The sequence below is a fragment of the Marmota monax genome, unplaced genomic scaffold (genome assembly GCF_021218885.2).
Source record: "Marmota monax isolate L192 unplaced genomic scaffold, Marmota_monax_Labrador192_F-V1.1 WCK01_AAM20220418_F8-fsc00011, whole genome shotgun sequence".
Taxonomy (NCBI): Eukaryota; Metazoa; Chordata; class Mammalia; order Rodentia; family Sciuridae; genus Marmota; species Marmota monax.
The window spans coordinates 18,895,549-18,921,361 of NW_026693082.1; the positions used below are offsets into that span (position 1 = coordinate 18,895,549).

Consider the following 25,813-nt stretch of genomic DNA (forward strand, 5'->3'; position numbering starts at 1 on the left):
GTTAGTCTTCTTCAATTTCTTTCTTTAGTTTCTGTAGTTTTCTTGTAGAGGTCTTTCACCTCTTTTATTAGGTTGATTTCCAAATATTTCATTTATAGATAGTATCATGATGTACAGAACTTTATTCTGGGTTTAACTACTTGTCCTTAAAATACCTGCTTTTGGACTCGGATGGTTGGTTGTGTGGTCCTATGTGATGGCTCAACTGCTGTCTTTATTACCAATTAAAAGAGAGAGCTGGCTTGACAGCAAGTAGGATCTCTTTACATATGATGGGATATGTGCTTCCAGCAGAAATTGATAGGTTCCTGCCCTCCTTTCAACCAGATCATCCAAACCTTATTTGATTATAATGAGCAGTAGGAAGGTGAAGCAAGAGATGTTTGAACTACCAATGCCATTTCTCCCCTTTCCCTGTTTCTAACAATGCAGAATATCTATTAGTGATGAAAGAAACCTTGAGGCCAGTCCTCTACTAGTACCAATGGAACTAAAATGTCTATAAGGAGGTCCTGTCTTTATGAAGTTTAAGAATGCAGAGATTTTAGGAGCTGCAAAAAGCAGTGGATAGGCGACCACTGAAATCGGTTTTATACATTTTAAAGCTCCATGATGGTGAAAGCCGAACAGGCGTTGAGCACGCGTCTTTATTCCAGGGGGCAGATTTTATTGGGAAGCCCTATGTGCATCAGAGTCACCTAGAAAACTCCCAGAAAGGGCTGGGGTTGTGGGTCAGCGGTAGATCCCTCGCCTAGCACTTGTGAGGCACTGAGTTCCATCCTCAGCACCACATGAAAATAAATTAAAATAATAAAAAAGAAAAGAACTTCCAGAAACACAAGTGTCCTCACTCCCCTCAGCGGGGGTTATGGCTTTCCAGCTGATTTCACTGTGCCCTCAGCTTTGGTAACTAGTACTCCATTTCTTCTTCCCGAGCGTCAGAAAAGCTGTTTTTTTTTTTTCCCCCTTCCCTAACTATTGTATCAGCATCAGCGCGGTGTTTAACACAAAGCAGAAATTCAGTAATCATTTCTTGAATGAACCCCATTTTACGGAAGATGCAACCGAGGCTCAAAGTGAAGGTCGCCCAAGTGGCGACTCTGGTCATCTTTCCACTGCAATTCGTAAGAAACGTTCACCTCGCCTTCAGGCTTCACGTTTAATAAGAGGCTGCAGTGAAAGTTCCAAAGGTCAAAGCTAGCTTTGCGCGGGTCAAATCCAGCTTAACTTCAGCAGGGAAGACACTGCTTTTCCCAGGCACTGGAAGCCTGGCTGCAGCAGTTAACCCGAGGCCCCGCCTCCGACGCGTGGTGGGCGGGGCGGCGAGCGCCTCTGGAGCCTCTGCGCTTCGGGCCGCAGCGCGCCTTTGCGCCTGCGCTAGGAGCGAGGGTACCCAGTCGAACTCAGAAATGGCGGCCTCCATGTTCTATAGCCGGCTTTTGGCCGCCGCCGCCCTTAGGAGCCACCGGCCCCGGACGGCGCTTCGGGCCGCCGCCCAGGTATTGCTGCCTAGACTGCTTTCACCTCAGGGGTCGACAGGAGAAAGGGCGAGGTGGGACTCGTGGCCCCTGTGGCCGGAATATGAGGGGACCTAGGGCCCGGTTCGGGGTCACTTCGCCGGCGATGACATTTCCTGGGTGCCCTGGCGGGCCCGTGGGCGGCTTGCCCGGGAGTGCTGCTAGCCAGGACTGCGAGCAGGCCCATGTTGGCGCCGCTGGTCTCCAGCCCTCGGTCGGCTAGGAGGTCCGGCTTCTGCTGCTCCCGTACTTTCTGAGGAGACTACGGGGGAGTGGGCGGGCTCGGAATGGAAGTGAAGGGGCCGGGGTAGTTTCTGCCGCCACCCCACGTTCCGGGCCGGCAGGCCGACGCCTCTGTGGCCCCTCTTTGGGTGGGGGGGGAATGCCCTTCAAGTGTACTCTGTGTCTCTGGGGAGCTGTCACAGGTAGGAAAGACTGAAGACGACCAGCAGTGACTGCCGAGTTGCCCTCCCCGAAGTATTGATGTTATTGTTCTGTTGGTTAGTAGAAGTTCAACAGTTGGGGAAGGAAAATAATCTTTTGAATCACTTAATTTCTGGACAGACTGTAACTTAGTAGCCACTTTTGTTGTTAAGTATTCATAGTGTGTCAGATAGTGTGCTACTAAGCGCATTAGCTTTTTCAGCAGCACTGAGAGAGAGAGTAAGACCTGCATCGTTGATACTGTGACTGTGGCTAAGAGAACAAGTAATTTGGGTCAGGTAACCTAGCAGGTAAGGTGAAAGCTGAGAACTTTTAATTTCAGACTGTCTTGTTCAGAAGCCAAAGTGCTTGAGTCTGCTCTAAAACAGAAGGAACATGAAATTGGCCTATTCTTTCCCATACTTAACACCAAGAACGATGGAAGAGTATGATTGTCTTATTGAACCACTTCCAGAGTATTAGGTTATTTTTTGAAAGAACTTTTCAGACATACCATGAATGAATAGACTTAGGCTTTTTTTTTTTTTTTTTTTTTTTCCCCCAAGGTATTTGTACTTTCAGTTTAGGGGTAGTGAGTTCTATGAGTTTGTTTCCTAATAGAAGTGATTTTTTTTTTTTTTAAATTTCTTTTTGGCCTCGAACTTTCTTAGAGTGCTGCCTAGTTTGTAGATAATAGGGATTTGGAGAACAAGTATGTTTTCATTTTAATCATAATCTTTGTCCTTTTGGAAATTCCTTTAAAAAAATCTTTGTTTCTCCATATGGTGATGCCTAATATATTGCCTTTATAACAGCTTTGCTTCGTTGCCACCCTGGCATTAAGATATTTAGCTTTAGAGTTTCCAAAGACATTGGTCTAAACTCTCGCTTTTTGAATGGGGACACAGAGTGCATAGTCCCAGGAGATGTGTTCAAGGTCACACATTGAGTTTAGCATTTCTCTTCAACATTTTGTGTAGTCCTCATTCTGTTTTTTTTTTTTTTTTTTGTATAATTGTTGAAATAGCCCATGTTATGAGCATATAATTAAGAGATTTTCTTGAATTTGACCAGGAATTGTTAACCTTTTGGCAGTGGGATTTTTTTTTAAGTTTTATTTTCTATTTAGTTGGCACATAATTTTATATATTTTTGGGGTTTAGTGTGATGTTTGAATATATATATATATATATATATATATATATATTTTTTTTTTTTTTTTTTTCAATATAAGTCTACCAGGGTAAGTAGCATATCCATTTTTCATTTCTTTGTGGTAAGAACATTAAAAAATCCTCTCTTCTAGCTGTTTTAAAATAAATAATACATTGTTGTTAATCACAATCACCCTGCTGTGTGATAGTCATTAGAACATACTCCTGCTGTCTAATTGTAACTTTGTATTGGTTGAGCAACCTCTTCTTTCTGGGGGCAGGAATCTTTTCTTCTGATCCATTTAGATAATTAGGTGCAACCAGTAACTTATCTACTACTGACATAGTGTTCTGTATATATTACTATTGTTTATTTACGTATCTGTGAACTCTATGGCTGGGACCAACTTGGCCTTGGTTTTTAGCACACTTTCTGTTATACTGATATTCAAAAACTATTTGAGTGTATGATCATTTTCGCCAGGCTTACACTAAGTACTCACTTGCTGCCCCCTGCCCCTGCCTCTTTAACCACAATCCAGATCAAGATATATAATGTTTTCAGCTCAGAAAACTTCTAGGTTCCCTCTCTTTATCAATATTCTCCTACAGAAGGTCACCACTAATTATGACTTCTACCATCATAGATTATTATTGACTGATTTTGAACTATATAAAAAGAAATATATAGGAGTGTATTTTTGTGTCTGGCATCTTTCCTTCAACATTATGTTTGTGTGATTAATCTACTGATAGATGAGCAATAGTTCTTTTTTTGTTGTTTGTTTATTGCTCTTTAGTATCCTATTATATGAATGTAACACAAACTATCCATTCCCTTGTTGATGGACAGTCAGGTCATTTACCTTTTGTCTGTTTCGTAAAAGCTTACTATGGTCATTCTTATATATGTCTGTTGGTAGACATCTGTCTCATTTCTGGTGATACATACCCTGGAATGAAATTTCTGGGTCAGAAGATAGATGTTCAGAAAAGCTTGGGAGGTTGCTAACTTTTAATATTGAAGTGACAGTGTCAAGGAATTGAGTTCTCCAGCTGAAATGTTAGTCAGGATTTTAGCATACCAAATGAATCATAAATGAGCTACTATATACTGTAGGGTCCTTAAGAATCAACTGAGTGAATTGTTACTAATGTAGGTTTCCTTAGGCCCAGTTCAGAGATTCTAATTTTTTAGATGAGGCCTGGGCCCAGGAATCTGCATTTTTAGAAACAGATTTAATTTTGATGCCATGGATCATGATCCTACTCTAAGAAACAGACTTTTTATTAGACTCCTTTAAATTCAATTCTTGTGATATTGTGTGTTTCATATGAACCATGTTTCAGTATATTGCATTCTGTGTGGACATAATGAAAGTATGTGGCTAAACCTTAAAGTGATTCCACTGTAGTCATCTTGTATAGTACTTAATTTGTTCTGTATATTGCTTTGCAAAGGTGATAGGATTGAGTAGTTTGAAAAAAGAATGAAGGTGTTTCAACATGTTATATGATATGTTAAGCCTGGGCTGTACCTTGGTGGAGACTTTGGGACGAATAGATGATGGAGATCTTGCTGATGGTCATCCTTCTGTAGGTTTTCCATGTTGTGGCCCTGATATGGGAAACTGAAAGTCTAACCCTCATATTCCTTTTTCTTTAGGCAGTAAGATAAACTATTTCCTACTTCATTTTGTAAGAGTAATTCTGACTCACCTATACTCAGGGAAATATTAGTTTTCTTTTCCCTGTGTAAAACAGCACTCCCTCATCTTTGTTTTCTTTTTACTGTCTCTTACTGCCATCTGGCATAATGTTTATTTATGGTCTGTCCCTGTCCCTAGTGTTCTAAATGAACACACTAGAATGTAAATCTTAAGGGATAGAGTTATATAGTTTGGTTTACTGCTCTATTTCTAGTATCTAGATGCTCAATAAATATTTGATATGATGAATGCATATGCAATCAATAGATTGAAAAGCAAAGAGTTTTTACTTGGCCTTCTTGGAAGCTTTTCTACTCCAATTGTGAAGGACAAACACCTGGACTGGTCTTGTAAAAGAGGTACTAGGTAAGGGATAATTTGGAAGGATACCTTGTTGCAGATTGGTGCTGAGCTTTGAAGGCTGAGGTAGAGAGTTGTGTGGAAGAAATTTATTGGAAAGTGGTCCCTGAATCAAAACCTCTTGGAGAGTGAAGACAGAAGAATTGACTAGTGGGAGTAGAATTGTGCTGCAGTTGTAATAGACCTGCCATTCCTGTGGGAGATTTGAAACCAGGATGGCTATTCTAAATTGTCCCTAGTTGGAATGAGGTGCCAGGTCTTTATATTCCTCCCTCTACTCCTATTGATGTCAGTGTATGCAAGCTGCCATTAGGAAGGAGGTGTGATTTTGGCCAAAGAGTTGCCAGTGAGAGGACTTACCTTAGAGCTGTCAGCAGTCAGCTATGGCTATAAGTGCCTAGTCCTGAAGGAGGGATCTGGGCAGCACACCACAGTATGCACTACAGGTGATGCCAAGGTTTCTGAGTCTTTGAGTGTTTGAAAAGTGATCGTACCAAATCATTCAGTCATTACATATTTAGTGCCAGATGATTTGTTAGGTGCTGGAGAAATAGTAGAGGGAAGTTGGGAAGGATTTTTTGGTTTGGTGTAAAAGGTGAAATTGTTGTTAGATCTGCTGAATTTGCCATTCAGGTTAAAAGTACCAGTCATTAGAGATGATAGTAAAGCTCAAATGTAAGATAAGAACTTGAGATAATAAGGAAATAGTTAAAACTGTAAGAATAATGTTTGATAATTAGCTAATAGATTAGCTTTCCGTTTTCTAGTTGATGATTTAATATAACAGTTTTATTATGTTTATGAAGAACCAAGTACTCTATATACACAAAGTATTTCAAAAAGTGTTTCTAACAATAACTGCCAAGTCATTGTCATATATAATATGTTCCTAATTTCTCTAGGTTCTGGGAAGTTCTGGATTGTTTAATAACCATGGACTCCAAATACAGCAGCAACAGCAAAGGAATCTCTCATTGCATGAATACATGAGTATGGAATTGTTGCAAGAAGCTGGTGTCTCCGTTCCCAAAGGATATGTGGCAAAGTCATCAGATGAAGCTTATGCAATTGCCAAAAAATTAGGTACTAAATTAAAAACAAACAAAAAACAAAACAAAACTTATGCCACCTTGACGTGGATTTTTTTTTTTTTTTCTTTTTTTGGTACCAGGGATTGAACCCAGGAGTGGCTTAACCATTGAGCCACATCCCTAGCCTTACTTATTTTTTATTTTGAGACAGGGTCTCACCAAGTTGGACCTCTTAGGACCTTGCTAATTCGTTGAGCCTTGCCTAAAACTTGTGATGCTCTTGCATCAGCCTCATGAGTTGCTGGGATTATGGGCATGTACCACCAATACTGGCCTTGATATGAAATTTTGATAAGATGTGAACTTTACTTTTGGTTTGATGACAACTTTTAGCTTTTATTTAAAAAATAAATTTCATTTACTTAAACGGTAGAGTTTCATATTACTTGAAATTCTAAAATTATTATGAAACAATTTTGAGCTCCTGTAGTGCTGGTGACTTAGGAGTCACTTCTGTTGGCATTAGGAAGTTGAAATCCTGTTTTTAGTTGGAATATAATTATGGGGAAAAATATTTTGTTTACTTTGTTGCATGAAGGATTGGTGGCTGTGATGATTTTCAGGGAAATGATGAAGGAAAAATCTTAGTTATTTATGTGGTTATAAAGAGAGGCCCCAGTACATTCCTCCTTGGGTCTCCCTAGGAGTGCAGTACCACTGAGCTACATCTCCAGCCCTGCCCTCCTTTTTAAAGTTTATTTTTTGTGGAGCTAGGTATTGAACACAGGGACTCATGTATGCTAGGCAAGTGCTCTACCACTGAACCACTTCCCAGCCCTTTTATTTTGAGCAGTGTCTGAAAAAGTTGCCCAGGCTGGCTTTAAGCTTGTGATTCTTCTGCCCCAGTTTCTGGGAAATATAGGCATGTACCACCATGCCTGGTTTCCTCCTTGTTTTTGATGTGAAAAACATGAACTCATGGGAGAAAAAAGTAGTTGAGCTCTAGAATGTAAGCTCCATGAGAGCAGGGTTTTTTTGTCTTATTCATTCACTGATATATATCAAAGTCTTAGAAGAATGCCTGACACTTAGGAAATCAGATATTAATATATATTAAATTAATTAAATATATGCTTATGTTTATTAGAAGATTCTTTTATTGATGACAGTAACTTTAATAACTTTGTTATTTTGAACTTGTATTAATCTCTTAAAAAGCCAATTTTTGACTTTAGAAAATAAGGTTGTTTACACTTAACATGAGAACATAATAATGAAATAATGTTCTAGTTATGCACTGCCTTTCATCCCACCTTATGTACACAGTTTAGCAAAATTAATCTCTCTTGTATACACATTTGATTAATATGGCTTTAAGTATGCTTTGGTTAAGACTTTGCTCTTATTAGTTTTTCAAGAAAGATACAGAAAATTTAAGAAATGTTTAAACTTTAAAGTTTTCATCTTGATTTGTATGTATTTGTTTCTTGAATGGGATTTTCTCTGAACAGTGAGGGCATATACAACTTCAGAAAATTATTACATAAGCTCTGTTTTTGAATGAGTTGTCCATGATTTCCTTGATTTGGAAGCATGATTTTTCTTTTATAGTGTTTTGTTGTGATTAATAATCACAAACCCTTTTATTCAGTTTAGAAACAAAGTTCTTTCTTCTTCAGTAAAAGCTTTAAGTTCATATTAATGTTAGTGAAATTTTTGTTAACTAAAGGTGACTTGTAGTTTGAATTTGTGTGTGGTTAATATTAATAGGACTTGGTTTATATATCATGAGGTCAGTAAAAACTTTCTCTATTTCCAAATCATTTATAATTGGTTTTCTTTAACTACTTTTCTGTATGTTTTACCTTTAGTCAAATTTTATTGTTCTGTCAGAAAAAATAATTTTTGTAAAAATTTGTTCATAAAAATGCACAGGATTTATTCTGATGCCAGTCTTTTGATTTATTTACTCTTTATAAAAACCTTTAATAATTCTTAGGTACAGAAGAAAGAACAGTTAATACATGCAGGATAAACTATAACTGAGTATTTCTGGCAAGTTCTCTGGGACCAGGATTTACAAGTAGTAAGGAACAGGAGCAGGTAGGAGCTCTGATTTTGAGCCCCTTGGAACAGGGGGATATCTTATTAATTGAGAAAGTGTGTTGTCACAAAATACTGTAAAAATGTTTATAGTATGGGTATGGGATTATTGAATAATGAAGACCATTAAATCTTTTTTTTTTTTGAGAATTTTTTAATATTTATTTTTTAGTTTTTGGTGGACACAACATCTTTATTTTTTATGTGGTGCTGAGGATCGAACCCAGCACCCCGCGCATGCCAGGCGAACGTGCTACTGCTTGAGCCACATCCCCAGCCCCCAGACCTTTAAATATTGAGGAACAGAAGTGCTGCTTTTTAAGAGACATATTTAGTAACTACTTTGAAGACATTGAGGACAGTTTGTATTTTTGGTGTGCCATTATTTATCAGAAGATACTCATTATGGGATCTAAATGTACAAGGGTGTGTATGGTTTTATCGATCTATATAGTAATTCCCAATGCTGATTTTTGGCCATTTCAGGATTATTTTGGCTTCTTAAGTTACTGCAAAACTGACGTAATGCTAATTCTCATTTATTAAAAACTTTTTTTTAACTTTTTTTATATATTTATTTTTTAGTTACAGTTGGACACAATATTTTTGTTTTATTTATTTATTTTTATGTGGTGTTGAGGATCAAACCCAGGGCCTCGCATGTGCTAGGTGAGTGCTCTGTTGCCGAGCCACAACCCCAGCCCGTATTAAAAACTTTTACCAAGAGTTCTAGTCATCAAAGGATATAATAGGGCATAAATGATTGCAGATTTGCCAAACCATTGCTTCCTTTCAGTCCTATAGGTGGTAGGAGATGCTGAGGTAGCATGGAGTCTGTGGCCACCAGATTCTACAAGAGGGCTTCTGAGATGGCCCCCCTTCCTCAGTATTTCCTACAAATTTTATCATTTTCTGTGTGTCTTATGATATAAAAAAGTTGGGAAGTATTGTCCTGCAGGAGGTTAGGAATGGAAGAATGGTTAGAAAGAATCTAATGCTAATTTTAAAAAGACATATATATGAGTCCACAAAATGTAAGTTGGTGAGCTTGAGGATTATTAAGAAGTTTCTGGAATTATTAGAGGGATTAATTGTTAAGCGCAGACAAATGAAGGACTTGTAATTTGGGGTCAGTTGTTAAGAGCAACTTACTATCACTTTCTCAAAGTTAATTGCTAGTTCACAGAAATAGGATTTCAGTAAAGCATTTGGCAGAGTTCTGAATTGACTATAGAAAGATAGTTTGGCTTCTGCTGTAATTAGAGTCTCTAGTTTAGTAAATGTGCAAATTAATGAATGTCAGCTTGGAGGGAGATTTTTAATGGCTTAATACAGAACTTTGCTTTCTTTTTTCTTTTCAGTATTTTGCTAGATGACTATATTATGAGGAATATTTAAAGAGTATGCAAAAGATTAAAGCTAAGATGGATAGTGAATATATTTTAAAGACAGTGTTGGGATCCAAAAAAGATCTTGGACCTTGTCTGACTAGAGCGTCGTGCCAAATCTGTAGTATAAGCAGAAGACTATAAGCTCTAGGAGGGCCGGTTAGGCCTCTCTTGCTCATTTTTTTTTTTTTACATTTCCAGCACAGTATCTGGTATGTACATGAATCTGTTGAATGAATTAATGGAGATGAATACAATATTTGTTTTTATTAGTTGTCCTCTGACTTCTAATCCTCCCCTTAACAATTGATGAGATTCTGTCATTAATTCTTATTTATTTTAGGCTTTTATTTAGCTATCAAGGGCTGTTTTATTTATTTTTTGCAGTGCTAGGGGTTGAACCTATGCTAGGTAAGCCCTCTACCTACCACTGAGCCACATTCCCCACCCACTGAAGGACTGTTTTAGAAGGAACTTTGAAGAACCATCTTTTGCCCCTAAAAACTTTATATTCCTAAATTTAAAAAATTGACATTTTTGATGAAGAGTTCTTTTGTCTTATAAAATGTTTATGAAAAAAGAGCTTCCTTACTCAACAGGTCAGTATGTTAAGTTCCCAGTTTAATGATTAAGAATGATTGAATTTAGTTCAGTTCACTGATTTATTGACCAGTTGCCATATTACATTTGTTTTTTTATTTTTCAGTATTGGGGGTTGAATATCCCCAGCCCTTTATATTTTTTATTTTTTGAGACAGGGCCTTGCTAAGTTACTTAAGGCCTCTCTAAGTTGCTGAGGCTAGTTTTGGACTTGGAATCTTCTGCCTCAGCCTTCCAAGTTGCTTATAGTCTTGTAAGCTTATAGTCTTCTAGTATACTACAGATTTGGCACTACTCTCTAGTCAGACAAGGTCCAGGATCTTTTTTTAGATCCCAATACTGTCTTTAAAATACTACAGGCATGTGCTGCCACATGTAAATGTGGCTATGTTACATTTACATTGTTTGTATTACAGTTATCTTCTTTGATGTAAGTGAATATTTTTAAAGTACTAGAAAATCAGGACTTGGCAGGTAACCAGCAACAGGTAAAATAAATAGTGCCTGTTCCCTTTTGGACATTATTTCTCTAATTTTCTGTAGCCCTTGAGACTACTAGTTGTCTTCTCAATAAGAAAGTTATTGTTGGTTTTAATGAAATTATTAAATTGCCTCTAATCTTTACCTAATATTGGATGTTGAAATACTTGTGAATGATAGAGAATGTGGCCTATTGAAAAGGTTGATCTTATCTAAACAAAATGCTTTTAATCACAATCCTGCTCTCATGGCAGGATTATGGGCCTCAAATTTTCAATTCTGAGTTTTTGTAAGAGCAGTGATGAGGTCTAGATTTACAAGAATTCTGTCCCATTTTTGTAATGTCCTGTCTGTCATATTTGTTCAGATTGTCTCAGGATAGCAAGTTTACATGTGAGAGACAGGGAGGCATTAAGAAAACATCTGAGTTTCAGTTTTGTACTTTTAATACCTTCCAAAGCACTAGCAGTTTGAAATGTTAAGGAGTGGTTAAATTATTTTCAATATATAGTACTTTAAGAAATGATTTGAGTGACTAATTTTTTAAAAGTCATGGATCTTTTAGATGATCAATGTTATACTTTTTGATTCAAGAAAATCTGTGTACATTGAATGCCTCATTTTTTGATATTATGACTAAATAAGACTATTAACATCTATTGCTGTGTATATTAAATAAAATACTGTGTCTTGCCTGTGGCTCCCTGCTTGATATCTAATAGGAGTGTTTTTCTTCTAGGTTCAAAAGATGTTGTAATAAAGGCACAGGTTTTAGCTGGTGGTAGAGGAAAAGGAACATTTGAAAGTGGCCTTAAAGGTGGAGTAAAGATAGTTTTCTCGTAAGTCATATATTTTTTTTTTAAAGAAAACTCATCATTATTAAAGATTGATTAACTTAGCTAATAAAAAACTGAGATTTAAATTTTAAATGAGATAGGTTTTGGCGGTGATGTCTCAATTGGAAGACAAAGGAATTTGAGTTATTTTTTTTATTTTAGTCCAGAAGAAGCAAAAGCTGTTTCCTCACAGATGATTGGGAAAAAATTGTTTACCAAGCAAACAGGAGAAAAGGGCAGAATATGCAATCAAGTTTTGGTCTGTGAGCGAAAGTATCCCAGGAGAGAATACTACTTTGCAATAACGATGGAAAGGTCATTTCAGGTGAGTAACTCTAGACATGACACAATTAGGACAAATTTATGACATTCATTTTCCAAAATTGAATATATGGGAAAGATTTTTAGATTTTTAAAGTATTATGCAATCAATGTGTATAGCAGCTCAATTCACAATAGCTAAACTATGGAACCAACCAAGGTGTCCTTTGATAGATGAATGGATAAAGAAAATGTGGTGTATATATTCAATGGAATATTATTCAGCTTTAAAGAAGAATGAAATTATGGCATTTGCCAGTAAATGGATGGAGTTGGAGAATATCATGCTAAGCAAAATAAGCAAATCCCGAAAACCGAAAGCCAAATGTTTTCTCTAATATGTGGATGCTAAGGTGGGGGGGCACTAGAGAAGAATAGTGTTACCTTAGATTAGGAAGAGGGAAGTGAAGGGAGGGGAGGGGAGAGGAAAGGATATGGGAATAGGAAAGATAGTAGAATGAAATAGACATTATTACTATATGAATATATGTGACTGCATAACCAATATGATTCTGCAACATGTACACTCAGAAAAATGATAAATTACATTCCGTCTATGTATAATATATCAAAGTGCATAAATGCATTTTACTGTCATATATAACTAAAATAAAAAATTAAAAAAAGAAATATCTTTACCAAAAATAAGTGTTATGCATGAATCCATTTGTTTATGTCATGAGCATAATATTTATGTTATTTTAAAAAACAGCATGATAAATGCTATAAAATTTGATATGTAATATTGTGATTAAAAACACTAAGCCAGGTGTGGTGGAACACGCCTGTAATCCCCAGAGGCTTGGGAGGCTGAGGCTGGAGGATTGCAAGTTCAAAGCCAACCTCAGCAACTTAGTGAGGGCCTAAGAACTTAGTGACACCCTGTCTCTATTAAATAAAGTTTTTTTTTTTTTTTTTTTTTAATTTTTTTAATTTTTTATTGTGGGTTGTTCAAAACATTACAAATTTCTTGACATATCATATTCCACACTTTGATTCAAGTGGGTTATGAACTCCCACCTTCACCCCATGTGACTCAATGGTTAAGTGCTGCTGGGTTCAATCCTTGGTACTTAAACTCTAGGAAAACCCGTGCTGTAATAAATATGGAATTTCCAAATTATTAATTCACTGAGATCAACTTACATCATCTCTGGATCAGCTTTGATTCTGAGATTTTGTTGACGGAATGTAATTTCTAGCAAAGAATCTAGTAAGGTGTATCTATGGCTTCATCTTTTTCTTTTTCCACCTCTTGGTATTTTTATATTTTGGTTTCTGTTTCACCACATGATTTGGTACTTGGTAAATCGAAGGTGACATTAAGTAGCAAACAGTATGGTTTTAAAGAACATGGCTATAGCCCTGCTATTTTTTCTTTATGGAGACTAAAATTCTAGCATTGGATATAGTCATCAAGCTCAATGAAAATCCTTTCTAGACCTGGTGTTTAGAGAGAGTATTAATAATCATTTTATACTATAATTATCTGCCTCCTTGAATGCATTCATCAGGTGTTATAAGCTGAATCTCTGTTAACTAGCTTTTCTTGGAAACAAACTGGGTACATATGAGGAAGTCTTCATAATTTGATGTAGAATATTACTATATTTAATTTAGAATAATAAATTTTGAAGGTCCTGAAAATAGTTTCTTATGTAAAAAAAAAAACAACTTTTTTTTTAAATAAAATATTGATGGGCCTTTATTTTATTCATTTATTTATATGTGGTGCTGAGGATCGAACCCAGTGCGTGCTCACACATGCTAGCCAAGTGCTCTACTACAGAGCCACAACACCAGCCCCCCAAAAAAACTTTTAAAAAATATTTTTTTAATCATTTTTTCCTAAACTTATCATATAACAGGCATCTTTCCTATACAATAAATACTGATGTTCATTATTAAATTTTTAAGTAGATTTTCTTTATTGTTATTAACACGTTAATTGTATATATAAATGGGATTCATTGGGATATTTTCATACATGTATAATTACGTATCTATCATGTCCATCTAAATTTCTTCTAAATTCCATCCCCTACACCAACTGATATCTTTCCTAGTCTCTATTCCCTAGTAATCCCTCTTCTACTTTCAGGTTGCCCTTTTTTTCCTTTTTTCCCCTCCAGTTTCTACATGTAAGAGAAAATGAGTTAACTTGTCTCACTGTGTCTGGCTTAGTTTGCTTTAACATGAAGTCCTTCAGTTCCATCCATTTTGTTGAAAATGACAGGATTTCATTCTTTGTCTTTATCCATTCATCTCTAGATAGGCATTTATTTCCAAATTATTGTCAATAGTGCCCCAGTAAACATGGGTATGTAGGTGTCTTTTTTTTTTTACACTGAGCTGACTTCATTTACTTTGTATATATATGTGTGATAGCTAGATCATATGGTAGTTCCATTTTTAGTGTTTTGAGGAACTTCTATACTGTTTTCCATAGTGCCTTACTAATTTACATTCCTACCAACAGTGTATAATGTTTTTTTTTCCATGTTTTTGTCAGCATTTGTTATTTATTTATTTATTGATTGATTGATAATAGCCATTCTAATTTGGGTGAGATGGTGTCTCATTATAGCTTTGGCTTGCATTTCCCTATGACTAATGATATTGAGGATTTTTCCCCATAGAATTATTGGCCATTTGCACTGCTTTTGAGCATGTGTGTTCAGATCTTTTGCCCATTTTTTAACTGGAATAATTGATTTTTGTTGTTAAGGTTTTTGAGTTCTATATTATATATTCTGTATATTATCCCTCTGTCTGGTGAATAGCTGGCAGAACATTTTCTCCCATTTTGTAGGTGGTCTTTTTATTATGTTGATTGTTTATTTTGCTGTCAGAAGAAATTTCACAATAATTTCTTTATTGTCTATACCAATATCTTTTTTCTTTTTTTTTTTTGGTACTAAGGATTGAACTCAGGGGCACGTAACCTCTGAGCCATATTCCCAGCTGTTTTTTGTATTTTATTTAGAGACAGGGTCTCACTGATTTGCTTAGGGCCTCACTACATTGCTGAGGTTGGCTTTGAACTCTCAGTCCTCCTTCCTCAGCCTCCTGAGCTGCTGGGATTACAGGCATGCACCCGGCCTATATCAATATCTATCTTGAAATGATTCCCTTTTATTTTCCTGTAGTTGTTTCAGAGTTTCAAGAGTTACATACAGGTCTTATATTAGAACAACTTTTTTTAAATAGCAATTTTTAGACCAGGTGCAGTGGTGCACAGAGACTTCGGAGTTGAGGCAGGAGGATCTTTCTCAAGTTGGAGTGGAGGTCAGCCTTAACAATTTAGCAAGACCTGTTTAAAACCAAACCAAACCAAAAAAAAAAATCCAAAAAAACTCCATAATTTTTTTTTTCTATATTGTTTTTCCTCTTGCAATTATATTTTCAAGTAAAAGTGTCCTTTGCAATTTTCAATTTTTATAGGAAAGTATTTCTAAAGATATAACACTAGGTGGTAGTAAAAACCCACTCAGAATACAAGATAAAATGTTTTATTCTTAAGCAATAATTTTATCTCTATAGGCTTTTTTATGTGGTAGAATTTAGTTTTATAAGTTATTTTAGAAATTAAATGACACAAATCTTATATATTATACAAATTTGCAGAAATTATATTTTTTACACTTATTTTCACAACAATTTCTTTTCCTTTTCATTAATGTTATTTATCAGCCCCTATCATTTTCTTAGTTATGTTTTTATATTTGTTATAGCCAGAACCAAGGTGAAAATGTCTGGACAAATTGAGATAGGTGTTCTAGCCAGAGTAATCATCTTGATTGCAGTCAATGTAGCAAATGGAATATGTTATTAAATATACATTAGAATGTTTGGGAGGTAGATCAAATTTGAGTTCATTTTAAGAACTTGAATTTTCAGAGAACTATTTGAGTTTTGTTGAGGAAAAAATGTTATTTCAGTTATAAAAGCATTACATGATTACATGATTGTAATAATTCAGGCTAAATAGCATAATATTAGTAAAACTATTTGGCCAAAGATATTATAATGTTCTTTGATATTGTCACACTAGTTCAGAGTAGAGTTGTGGTTGTTGCTTTTTGAGGTATAGCCAACCTTTTTTTTTAATCTCTATGAATAGGTCTCTGTTAAATGACAAAAATCAGTTTGCTATTTAAACCAAAACAGAAAGAAAATTTTTGATTTAATTAAAATCCTATGCATACAAATTTACTGATCACTAAAAATTGCTTTTGTTACCTGTTTCTAAGAGATGAATCATAAGCTCAACTGGTCTTCTTTAGTATCCATATCATACCGGGGTATATAGCTATAATAGGGTTGGTGTACCAAAAAGATCAATTTAAGTGCCTACTCTGTTTGGCAGTTTTGTTTAATCAGATTTGTTAACACTTGTCTAGTGCCTGTTAGTACTTACTTTGGGTCTTAGACAAATCTAATTTAACAAACCACATTTGCTATTTTCATTTTCTACTGAAACATTATGGTCTGCTGAAAATGAGTGGCACATTTAACTGTGTCAGTTTTTAACTTTGCTTAAAATAGATATAAAGTGTGCTACAGCAATGCCAAAACTTTCTTTTTAAAAAATGTATCTTTATTATATTAAGTGGCTGCTTTATCATATACTATTTTTTTATTAAAAAAAAAATTTGTTACCAGGGAATGAATCCAGTGGTGCTTAATCACTGAGCCTCATCCTCAGCCCTTTTTTATTTTGAGTCAGGGTCTCGCTAAGTTGCTTAGGGCCTCGCTAAATTTCTGAGGCTGGCTTTGAACTTGTGATCCTCCTGCCACAGCCTCCCACGCCATTAGGATTACAGGCGTGTACCACTGTATCAGGTTTATCATACATTTAAAAAATATGTTTATTTTTTAGTTGTAGTTGGACACAATACCTTTATTTATTTATTTTTATGTGGTTCTGAGGATCTAACCCAGGATCTCGCACGTGCTTTGTGAGAGCTCTACCACTGAGTCAAAACCCCAGCCCCCTAGCATACACTTTTAAATTCAGATCTCGTTTAAGGCAAACATTTTTGCAAAACCAATAAGAAAAATTTAGGTTAAGATTATGAAAATAGCATTACTAGTTTATTTGAAATTATAACTATTTGTTTAAACTAATTTGGTTTGAAAATTTATTTCTAAGGTTTTAAAATTAAACTAAAATTCTGTATTGATTTTCAAATTTAGATCTATACTCATTGTTTTAACTGATCCTTTATTTACTCAATGCAAGTGGTTGTAGAATTAGCATAAATAAGGTTGTTCACTTTCTTTTATATATTATAATTTTATATATTTTTTAAAGCCTTAACCCTAGCTTTGTTAGATACTTATTATTTTAGTGAGACTTTAATATTATCTTTTTCCTGCCAGTAGTGCTGCCCTTAGTGCCGGTAGTGAGAACCCTTCATTTATTTTATCAGTTTATATAAAAAATAAAACTAAAATAAATGCTCAAATTCTTTGAAAGTTTGTTGGTCTCTACTTCTCATATTGAACATATTTTGTAGTTATTTGTAGATTTAATTTATCTGTATCCTACTTCAGTAGCATGTTAATAATTGGATAGGCTCTTCTTAAATATGACTCTTCCTGTTCTCTAGATCTTTGTAAAAGCCTATAATTATGAACTGCCTTGCAAGAGAGGAAATGAAGAATACCCTTCCATTTGAAATTTATAGAGGATCTTCAAATTAGATCATAATTGCAAGCATTCTCTTTCCTTAGACTTGCTAGTATATTTTCTCCTTTAGTTTCAGAAGGCTAGTGAATTCTTAAAACCTTGGTGGGAGAGCAGTTAACTGTAATGACTTCAGATACCAAGTACCCAGAGTTAGACCAAACTTCAGAGGATAAGGCATAGTCCTGCATATGACACCTCTCATGTCAGACACCAGCCTCAAGTTTGGGGATCCCCATTTCTGACCAGCTGACCACAAATTCTGGGAAACCCACTATCCCTCTGATTTAAGGACTTCAAGAGCTCAAGACAATGCTATTGTTAGGATTATAGTTTTATTGTAGCCAAAGGATACAAATCAGAATCAGCTAATTGGAGGGACATATAGGGCAATGTCTGGGAGAGTCTCAGATATGAAGCTTTCTTTGTTCTCAAGAATAGATTACCCCCTTGGCTTCTAGATGTGTGACAATATCACCAGACTTCTGGGGTTCAGAAGTTTTCTTTTTTTTTTTTTTAAATATTTTTAGTTGTCAATAGATTTTTTTTACTTTATTTGTTTATTTATATGTGGTGCTGAGGATTGAACCTAGAGCCTCACACACGCCAGGCAAATGCTCTACCACTGAGCCACAACCCTAGCCCAGAGGTTTTCTTATTTAAAGAAAATGTTTTAAATTGTGGTTAAAAACACAACATAAAATTTATCATCCTACCCATTTCAAAAAATTATTTTTATTGATACATTATAACTACATAATAGTGGGATTCATTATGTCATATTTATACATGCACATAAAATAATTTGGTCAATCTCATTCCTAGTACCTTTTTTTCCCTTCCATTTTTGAGTATACAGTATGGCAGTATGGTTTTATGTACTTTTTTTTTCTAGATGCATATTTTGTGTAACAGATCACAAGAACTCTTTTGTCTTACAAAATTGAAACTATGTCATTGAGCAACTCACCTTCCCCCATTCCCCCATGCCTCCATTCCCTAGTAACAACTCTTCTACTTTCTAAGAGTTTGATTATTTTAGAATACCTTTATGTGAATGGAATCGGGAAGTTTTTGTCTTTTTTAAAATATATTTTAAATTGTTGATGGACCTTTACTTTATTAACTTATTTATATGTGGTGTTGAAAATTGAACCCAGTGCCTCAAACATGCTAGGTAGGCACTCTATCACTGACTCACAACCTTAGCCCAGTTTTTGTCTTTTTGTGACTGATTTATTTCACTTAACATATGTCCTCAAAGTTCATTCATGATGTAGCATATGACAGGATTTCATTTTTAAAGACTAATACTATTCCATTGTGTGTGTGTGTGTGTGTGTGTGTGTGTAAGGTTTTCTTTATCTGTTCATCTTTTGATGGATATTCGGGTTGCTTCTACCTCTTTGTTGTGAATAATGCTACAATGAGTATTTAAAGTCTTTAAGGTCTATTTTCATTTTTTTTTTCGATATTACCTAGAAGTGGGATTACTGGTATTTTAATTTTCAATTTTTTGAGGAACCTGAAGTGTTTTTCCATAGCAGTGCACAGGGATTCCAATTTTTCCATTTCCTTGTCAAACCTATTTTCTGTTTTTTTTCCCCTGATAGTGGCTCTCCTAAAGAGTGTGATGTGATACCACATTGTGTTTTGATTTACTTTTCCCTAAGGATTAGTGATATTGAATGACTTTTCATAAGTTTACCAGTGATTTGTACTTTTTTTTTTTGAGAAATACCAAATGTTCAAGTCTTTAGCTCATTTTTTAATTGGACTGTGTGGTTTGCAAATATTTTCTTCCATTCTGTAGATTGCTTTTTCACTTTGTTGATCATTTCCTTTGCTGTGTAGAAGTTTTTAAGTGATATAATCATATTGGTTTATTATTGCTTTCGATGTCATATATAAGAAATCATTACCAAAATCCAACATCATGGAGCTTTTCTTGTTTTCTTCTAGCAATTTTATAGTTTGGGGTTTTTATGTTTAAATCTTTAATTATTTTAAGTCAATTTTTGAATATAGTATAAAGTACAGGTCCAGCATCATTCTTTGGTATATGGATACCCAATTTTTCCTGCACCATTTGTTGAAGAGACTTATTTTCTTCCTCATTGTGTATCCTTGCCACCTTGTTGAAATCATGAATAATATATGTGAGAGATTATTTCTGGGCTCTTTTCTCTTTCATTGGTCTTTACATCTGTCTTTATGCCAGTGTGATACTGTTTTGAGTACTGTAGTTTGTGTTATGTTGTTGAAACCAGAAAGTGTGAGGCCTCCAGCTTTTTATTTCTTATGAGTTTTTTGACTGTTCTGTCTTTTTGAGATTACCTATGAATTTTAGGTGGGTTTTTTCCTGTTTCTACAAAAAATGCCTTTGGACTTTTCATAGGGATTGCCTAGAATCTGTAGATTAAAAATGGTAATATGCACATTTTAACAACATGCACCTTCCTATCCATGAGAACAGGAATCTTTCCATTTGTTTGTGTCTTCTTTGATTTTTTGCAATAATGTTTTGTAGTTTTCAGTGCATAAGCCATGTTGGTTAAATTTATTTTTAAATATTTTATTCTTCTTGAATTTATGTAAATAGGATTGTTTCCTTAATTACTATTTCAAATTGTTTGTTGTTAATATACTGAAATACAATTAATTTTTTTTTCATTTTTTTCCACTTTTTTTATTGTTACATTATAGTTGTACATAATGATGGGATTTGTTGTTATATATTTACACATGCACATAATATTAACAATATAATTTGGCCAGTATAACTCCCCAGCACTTCCCTCCTCCCTCTGTTTCTCCCACTGACTGGTCTCTCTCTCTCTCTCTTTTTTTTTTGTTCCAGTCTTTATTATTTCTTTTTACTAATTTTGGGTTTAGTTTTTTTTTTTTTTTTTTTTTTTTTAGTTTTTTGGGTTTTTTATTTTATTTTATTTTTTTAAATACATGACAGTGACTGGTTTCTTTCCTCTTCTGATCTCCCCTTGATTTTCATGAGATCTGCTTCCACCTTTCTTTTCCTTTTTTTCTCTCTAGCATGCACATATATCTGTTGACCTTCTGAGTTTGACTTATTTTGTTTAACATCATGGTCTCAAGTTTCACCCATTTTCCCGCAAATGACATAATTTAATTTTTCTTTCTGGCTGAATAAAACTCCACTGTGTGTGTGTGTGTGTGTGTGTGTGTGTGTGTATCACATTTTCTTTATCCATTCATCCATCGAAGGACACCTAGGCTTGGTTTTGTAGTCTAGCTATTGTGAATTGTGCTGCATGTATCACTGTAGTATGGTGACTTTAATTCTTCAGGATAAATACCAAGGAGTGGTATAGCTGGGTCTCATGGTTGCTCTTTTGAGGAACCACCATACTGATTTCCATAGTTGTTGTATTAATTTATAATCTCACCAACAGTGTCAAAGTGTCCCAGTGTCCCCACATCCTCCCTAGCATTTATTATTGTTTGTGTTATTGATAACTGCTATTCTGACTTGTGTGTTGTAAAATCTCAGTGTTGTTTTAATTTGCACTTTCCTAACTGCTAATGATGTTGAACGTTTTTAAATTTGTTTGTTGGCCATTTGTATTTCTCCTTTAGAGAAGTGTCTGTTTAATTCTTTTTGCCCATTTATTCATTGGGTTATTTGATTTTTTTTTGGTGTAAATATTGTGAGTTCTTTATGTATTCTAGATATTAATCCTGTATCAGAAGAGTAACAAAGATTTTCTCCCATTCTGTATGATCTCCCTTCACATTCTTATTTGTCTCCTTTGCTGTGTAGAGGCTTTTTAATTTGATGGCATCTAATTTATTAACACTTGGCATTATTTCTTGAGGGGTCCTATTGAAGAAGTTGCTGTCTGTGCCTTTATGCTGGGGTGTTGACCCTACATTTTCTTCTAGGAGTTGCATAGTTTCTAGTCTAATTCCTAGGTCTTTGCTTTTTTTTTTTTTTTTTGGTATTTTGCTACTGAGGATTGAACCTAGGGGTGCTTAACCATGGAGCCACATCGTAACCCCCCCCCACCTTTTTTTTTTTTTTTTTTAAATTTTGAGACAGGGTCTTGCTAAGTTCCTAAGGGCCTTGCTGAACTGCTGAGGCTAGATTTTAACTTGTGATCCTCCTGCCTCAGGTTCCTGAGTGCTGGGTACTGGGATTGTAGGTGTGCACCACCACATCTAGCCTTAGATTCATTTTGAGTTGATTTTTGTGGAGGGTGAGAGATAAGTGTCTAGTGTCATTCTTCTACTTGTGGATAACCAGTTGTCCCAGCACCATTTATTAAAAAGTCTGTCTTTTCTCCAGTGTATGTTTTTGGCACCTTTGTCAAGGATCAGATGACTATAGATGTGTGGGCTTGTCTCTGTGTCTTCGATTCTGTACCATTGGTTTATGTGTCTTTTTTTTTTTTTTTGCCAGTACCATGCAGGTTTTGTTACTATAGCTCTGTAGTGTAATTTGAAGTCAGGTATTGTGATGCTGTCAACATTGCTTTTTTGGCTTAAAGTTGCTTTGGCTCTTGTGGGCCTTTTATTTTTCTTTCACATGAACTTTAGGACTGTTTTTTTCTATTTTTGTGAAGAATATCATTGGTATTTGATGGGGATTGCATTGAATTTGTATATTGCTTTTGGTAGTATGGCCATTTTCATAATATTCTGCCTATCCGTGAACATGAGAGGTCTTCCATCTTCTGAGGTCTTATTCAATTTCTTTCTTAAATGTTCTGTAGTTTTCATTGCAGAGATCTGTCACCTCTTTGCTTAGTGTTATTCCTAGGTATTTGTTTTTTAGTCTATTGTGATTTGAATTGTTTTCCTGATTTCTTTCTCAGCAGATTCATTGTTGGTATATAGGAAAGTATTGCTTTTTGTATATTGATTTTTGTAACCTGCTACTTCACCAAATTTGTTTATTAACTCCTTTTGAAGAATTTTTTGGATCTTTTATGTATAGAACCATATCCTGTGCAAACAGTGATAATTTTACTTCTTCCTTTCCTATTTTTATCCCTTTTTTTCCCAATTTTTTTAATCCCTTTATTTCCTTCTTGCCTAATTTCTCTGGTTAGAATTTCTAGCACTATATTAAATAGGAGTGGTAAGAGTGGACATCCTTGTCTTGTCCTAGATTTTAAAGGAAATGCTTTCAGTTTTGCCCTATTTACTATAAGGTTGGCTTTGGTTTTTCATCTATAGCCTTTATGATGTTGAGGTAGGTTCTGCCTGTCCCTAGTTTCTTCAGTGTTTTTATCATGAATGGGTGCTAAATTTTGTCAAAGGCCTTCTCTGCATCTGTTGAGATAACCAACTGATTTTTGTCCTTAATTCTATTTACTTGATAAATTACATTTATTTGTATATATTAAACAATCCTTGCATCTGTGGAATAAAACCAACTTGGTCATAGTGTTAATATGTTAATGCAACTGATTTTTGGTTGTTTGTATGATTTCCTACAATTTTGCTGAACTTGTTTAGTTTTTTTTTTTTTTCCTGTTGGGATTGTCAGGGGTTTTTATATATATTTGTGAAAAAGATAATTTTTTATGTACACTTGTGAAAGAGATAATTTTAATTTTCTTTTTTTTTGGCGGGGGTTGTTTTTTGTTTCTTTTTCTTACCAGATTTTTCTGTCCAGGACTTCTAGTACTATGTTGAATACAAGTAGAGAGAGCTGACAACCTTTGTATCTGATGTTAGAGGGAAAGCTTTCAAAAGGTTTTGTATGACTTAGTGTGATGTTGACTGAGCTTTTTGCATATAGTCATTACTATATTGTATTTTATCCTGAAAGTGTTGAATTTTGTCTACTGTTTTTTTCTGCATCAATTAAAATGTTTGTGGTATTTGTCCTTCATTCTGTTACTATAGCATATTTATCTTTTGATTTTCATATATCAAACCATTCTTGCATTCCAGGAATAAATTTCACTTGATTATGATATATAATTCTTTACTTGTTATTTAATTGGGTTTGCTGTTATTTTGTTGAGGATTTATGCACCAGTGTTCATGAGGGATATTGGCCTATGGTTTTGTTTTCTTGTAGTGTCTTTGTCTGATTCAGGGTACTGTTTGCTTCATAAAATATGTATATAAGTTTTCCATCCTTTTCACTTATTTTGAAGAGTTTGAAAAGAGTTGGTATTAATTCTTCTTTAAATTTTTGGCAGAATTCTGTAGTGAAGCAGTCCTTTCCTAGACTTTTCTTTGCTGGGAGGTTTTTGATTAGTTGATGCAATGTCATTCCTCTTATCGGTCTGTTCGTTTTTTTTTTTTTTTTTTTAATCTCTTCTTGGTTCAGTCTTCATAGTATGTCAGTTTCATATTACTATAATGAAATGCCTGAGATTATCAACTTATAAAGAGAAAAGCTTTATTTAGTTCATTGTTTTGGAGTTTCCAGTCTAAGATCTGGCAGCTAAATTGTTTTGGGCCAGACAGCAACAATGGGGAGTGAGGTGACAGTGAACTGCTAACATTACCAGTTAGGAAGCGGAGCAAGAGAAGAATACCAAGCGCCCGTGATCCCCTCTAAGGACATATCACCAATGACCTCTGGGCCTGCCACAAGGCCTCACCTCCTCAAGGTTCTACCACCTTCCAAAAGCAGTGCCGTGGGGGACCAGGCCTTCAACACCCAGACTTTTTCGGGGACACTCATCCAAACAATAGCAGTAGACTGTATTTCTAGGAATTTATCTATTTCTTTTAGGTTATGCAGTGTTTTTTGGTGTATAATTGTTCATAGTAATCTCATTTATGTTCTTTCTATTTCTATATTATTAGTTGTAATATCTCCTCTTTTATTTCTGATTTTTGTTAATTGAGTCTTTTGTTTTCTCAGTTAATCTAGTTAAAGGTTGATTGAGTTAGTTGGTCTTTCACCAAGTCAGCTTTTTTGTTTTGTTGATTTTTTTTTCCTGTTTTTTGAATCTTTGTTTCTTTTATGATTTGCCTCCTTTGCTAACTTTAAGCTTAGTTGTTCTTTTTCTATTTCCTTGTGGTATAGATAAAAAGTCATGAGCTGGTGCTTTTTCTCAATCATGGTGAGCTGTGTCAGTTTCTGGTGAGGGTATGAAAGTTTTCTGGTGCTGCCACAAACCTCTACATTCTCTTTTGTTCTCAGTGGCCCCCAGACATCCAAAGTGTGCTGGTTCTCCATCTGCATGTGGAGTCAGGTGAGACAGAAACCAGTCCCTTGGACAGCTCCTGAAGAGCCAGAGTGTTGAAAATATGTTCCACTCTTTTCTTTCACTCTCAGGGGAGAAGGCTTGTGTTTTCTTTTGTGATCGCAAGCTGAGTATGTTATAGAAACAGTAGATCCTAGAATAGAACCCTGAGATTAGTCTTTAAATTTAATAAAAAGTCATGTTCTTCTTTTCTGAGTGTAAAACTGTTTATTATAAATATTTTTTTGAAAATACTTTAAAAATAACATCTTTTTATATTTTCTCTCCTTTGTGTCAAACACTATGTTAAAAAACAGTTGAGAATATACTCTAGGATTTTATCTTTTTTTACATAACTCTGTGTGTGTGTACATATATATCTCCCACCATTGATCAGTATTTTCCTATGTGATTTGATAATATTTAGTAATGGAATTTTACCATTTCCCTGTTTTGCATGGATTAGCAAATCTACTAGATAATTTGCTTTAAGATTTGTTTGATTGGTTTTAGAGGACTTTGTATTTATATCTTCACTTTTTACATTGTTCAAGATAATAGCCAGAGATATTCCTTTTCTTTCAAGGTGTTTAGCTTTCTTTTTTATGAGTTATAGTAGAGCTAAAGCTCAGAAAACCTACAACTTTTTCCTTATACTTTCTCTTTCAAATATCAATCCCTTACACATTATTTTCTGATGTTTCTACTTTACTACTTTAATGTCTCTTTAGTTCTTAAGAAAAATATGTAGGTTGTATTTAATATTTTATTTTTTTATGTATTTTCCTGTAAGTTTTTGTGTGTATTTTTAATCTTTTTTTCCTTCTCAGGCAAGTCATCATCTTTGTCTTCCTTTTACTTCTCCATGGTTTCATTTAAGTGTTTATAAGGACACTGTGTGGGAGATGAGATAAATTCTAAGGAAATTTTAAAATGAGAGTAGGAAATAGTAGATGTTTAAGTCTAATAGTGTGTACAGATAATTTTAAAAATTTTATTGATGAAT

General features: G+C 34.8%; 1 protein-coding gene across 1 annotated transcript in view; it reads left to right on the forward strand.

The window, feature by feature from the left end:
- Positions 1-1,346: 1,346 nt before the first annotated feature.
- The window catches only part of Sucla2 (succinate-CoA ligase ADP-forming subunit beta), a 45,366-nt gene continuing 20,899 nt past the window's right edge, over positions 1,347-25,813 (forward strand). The window contains exons 1-4 of the mRNA XM_046454199.2: positions 1,347-1,499; positions 6,066-6,246; positions 11,505-11,604; positions 11,764-11,926. Of these exons, the coding sequence (XP_046310155.1) occupies positions 1,410-1,499; positions 6,066-6,246; positions 11,505-11,604; positions 11,764-11,926 (534 nt within the window). The 5' untranslated portion in view covers positions 1,347-1,409. The remainder of the gene's footprint in view (positions 1,500-6,065; positions 6,247-11,504; positions 11,605-11,763; positions 11,927-25,813) is intronic.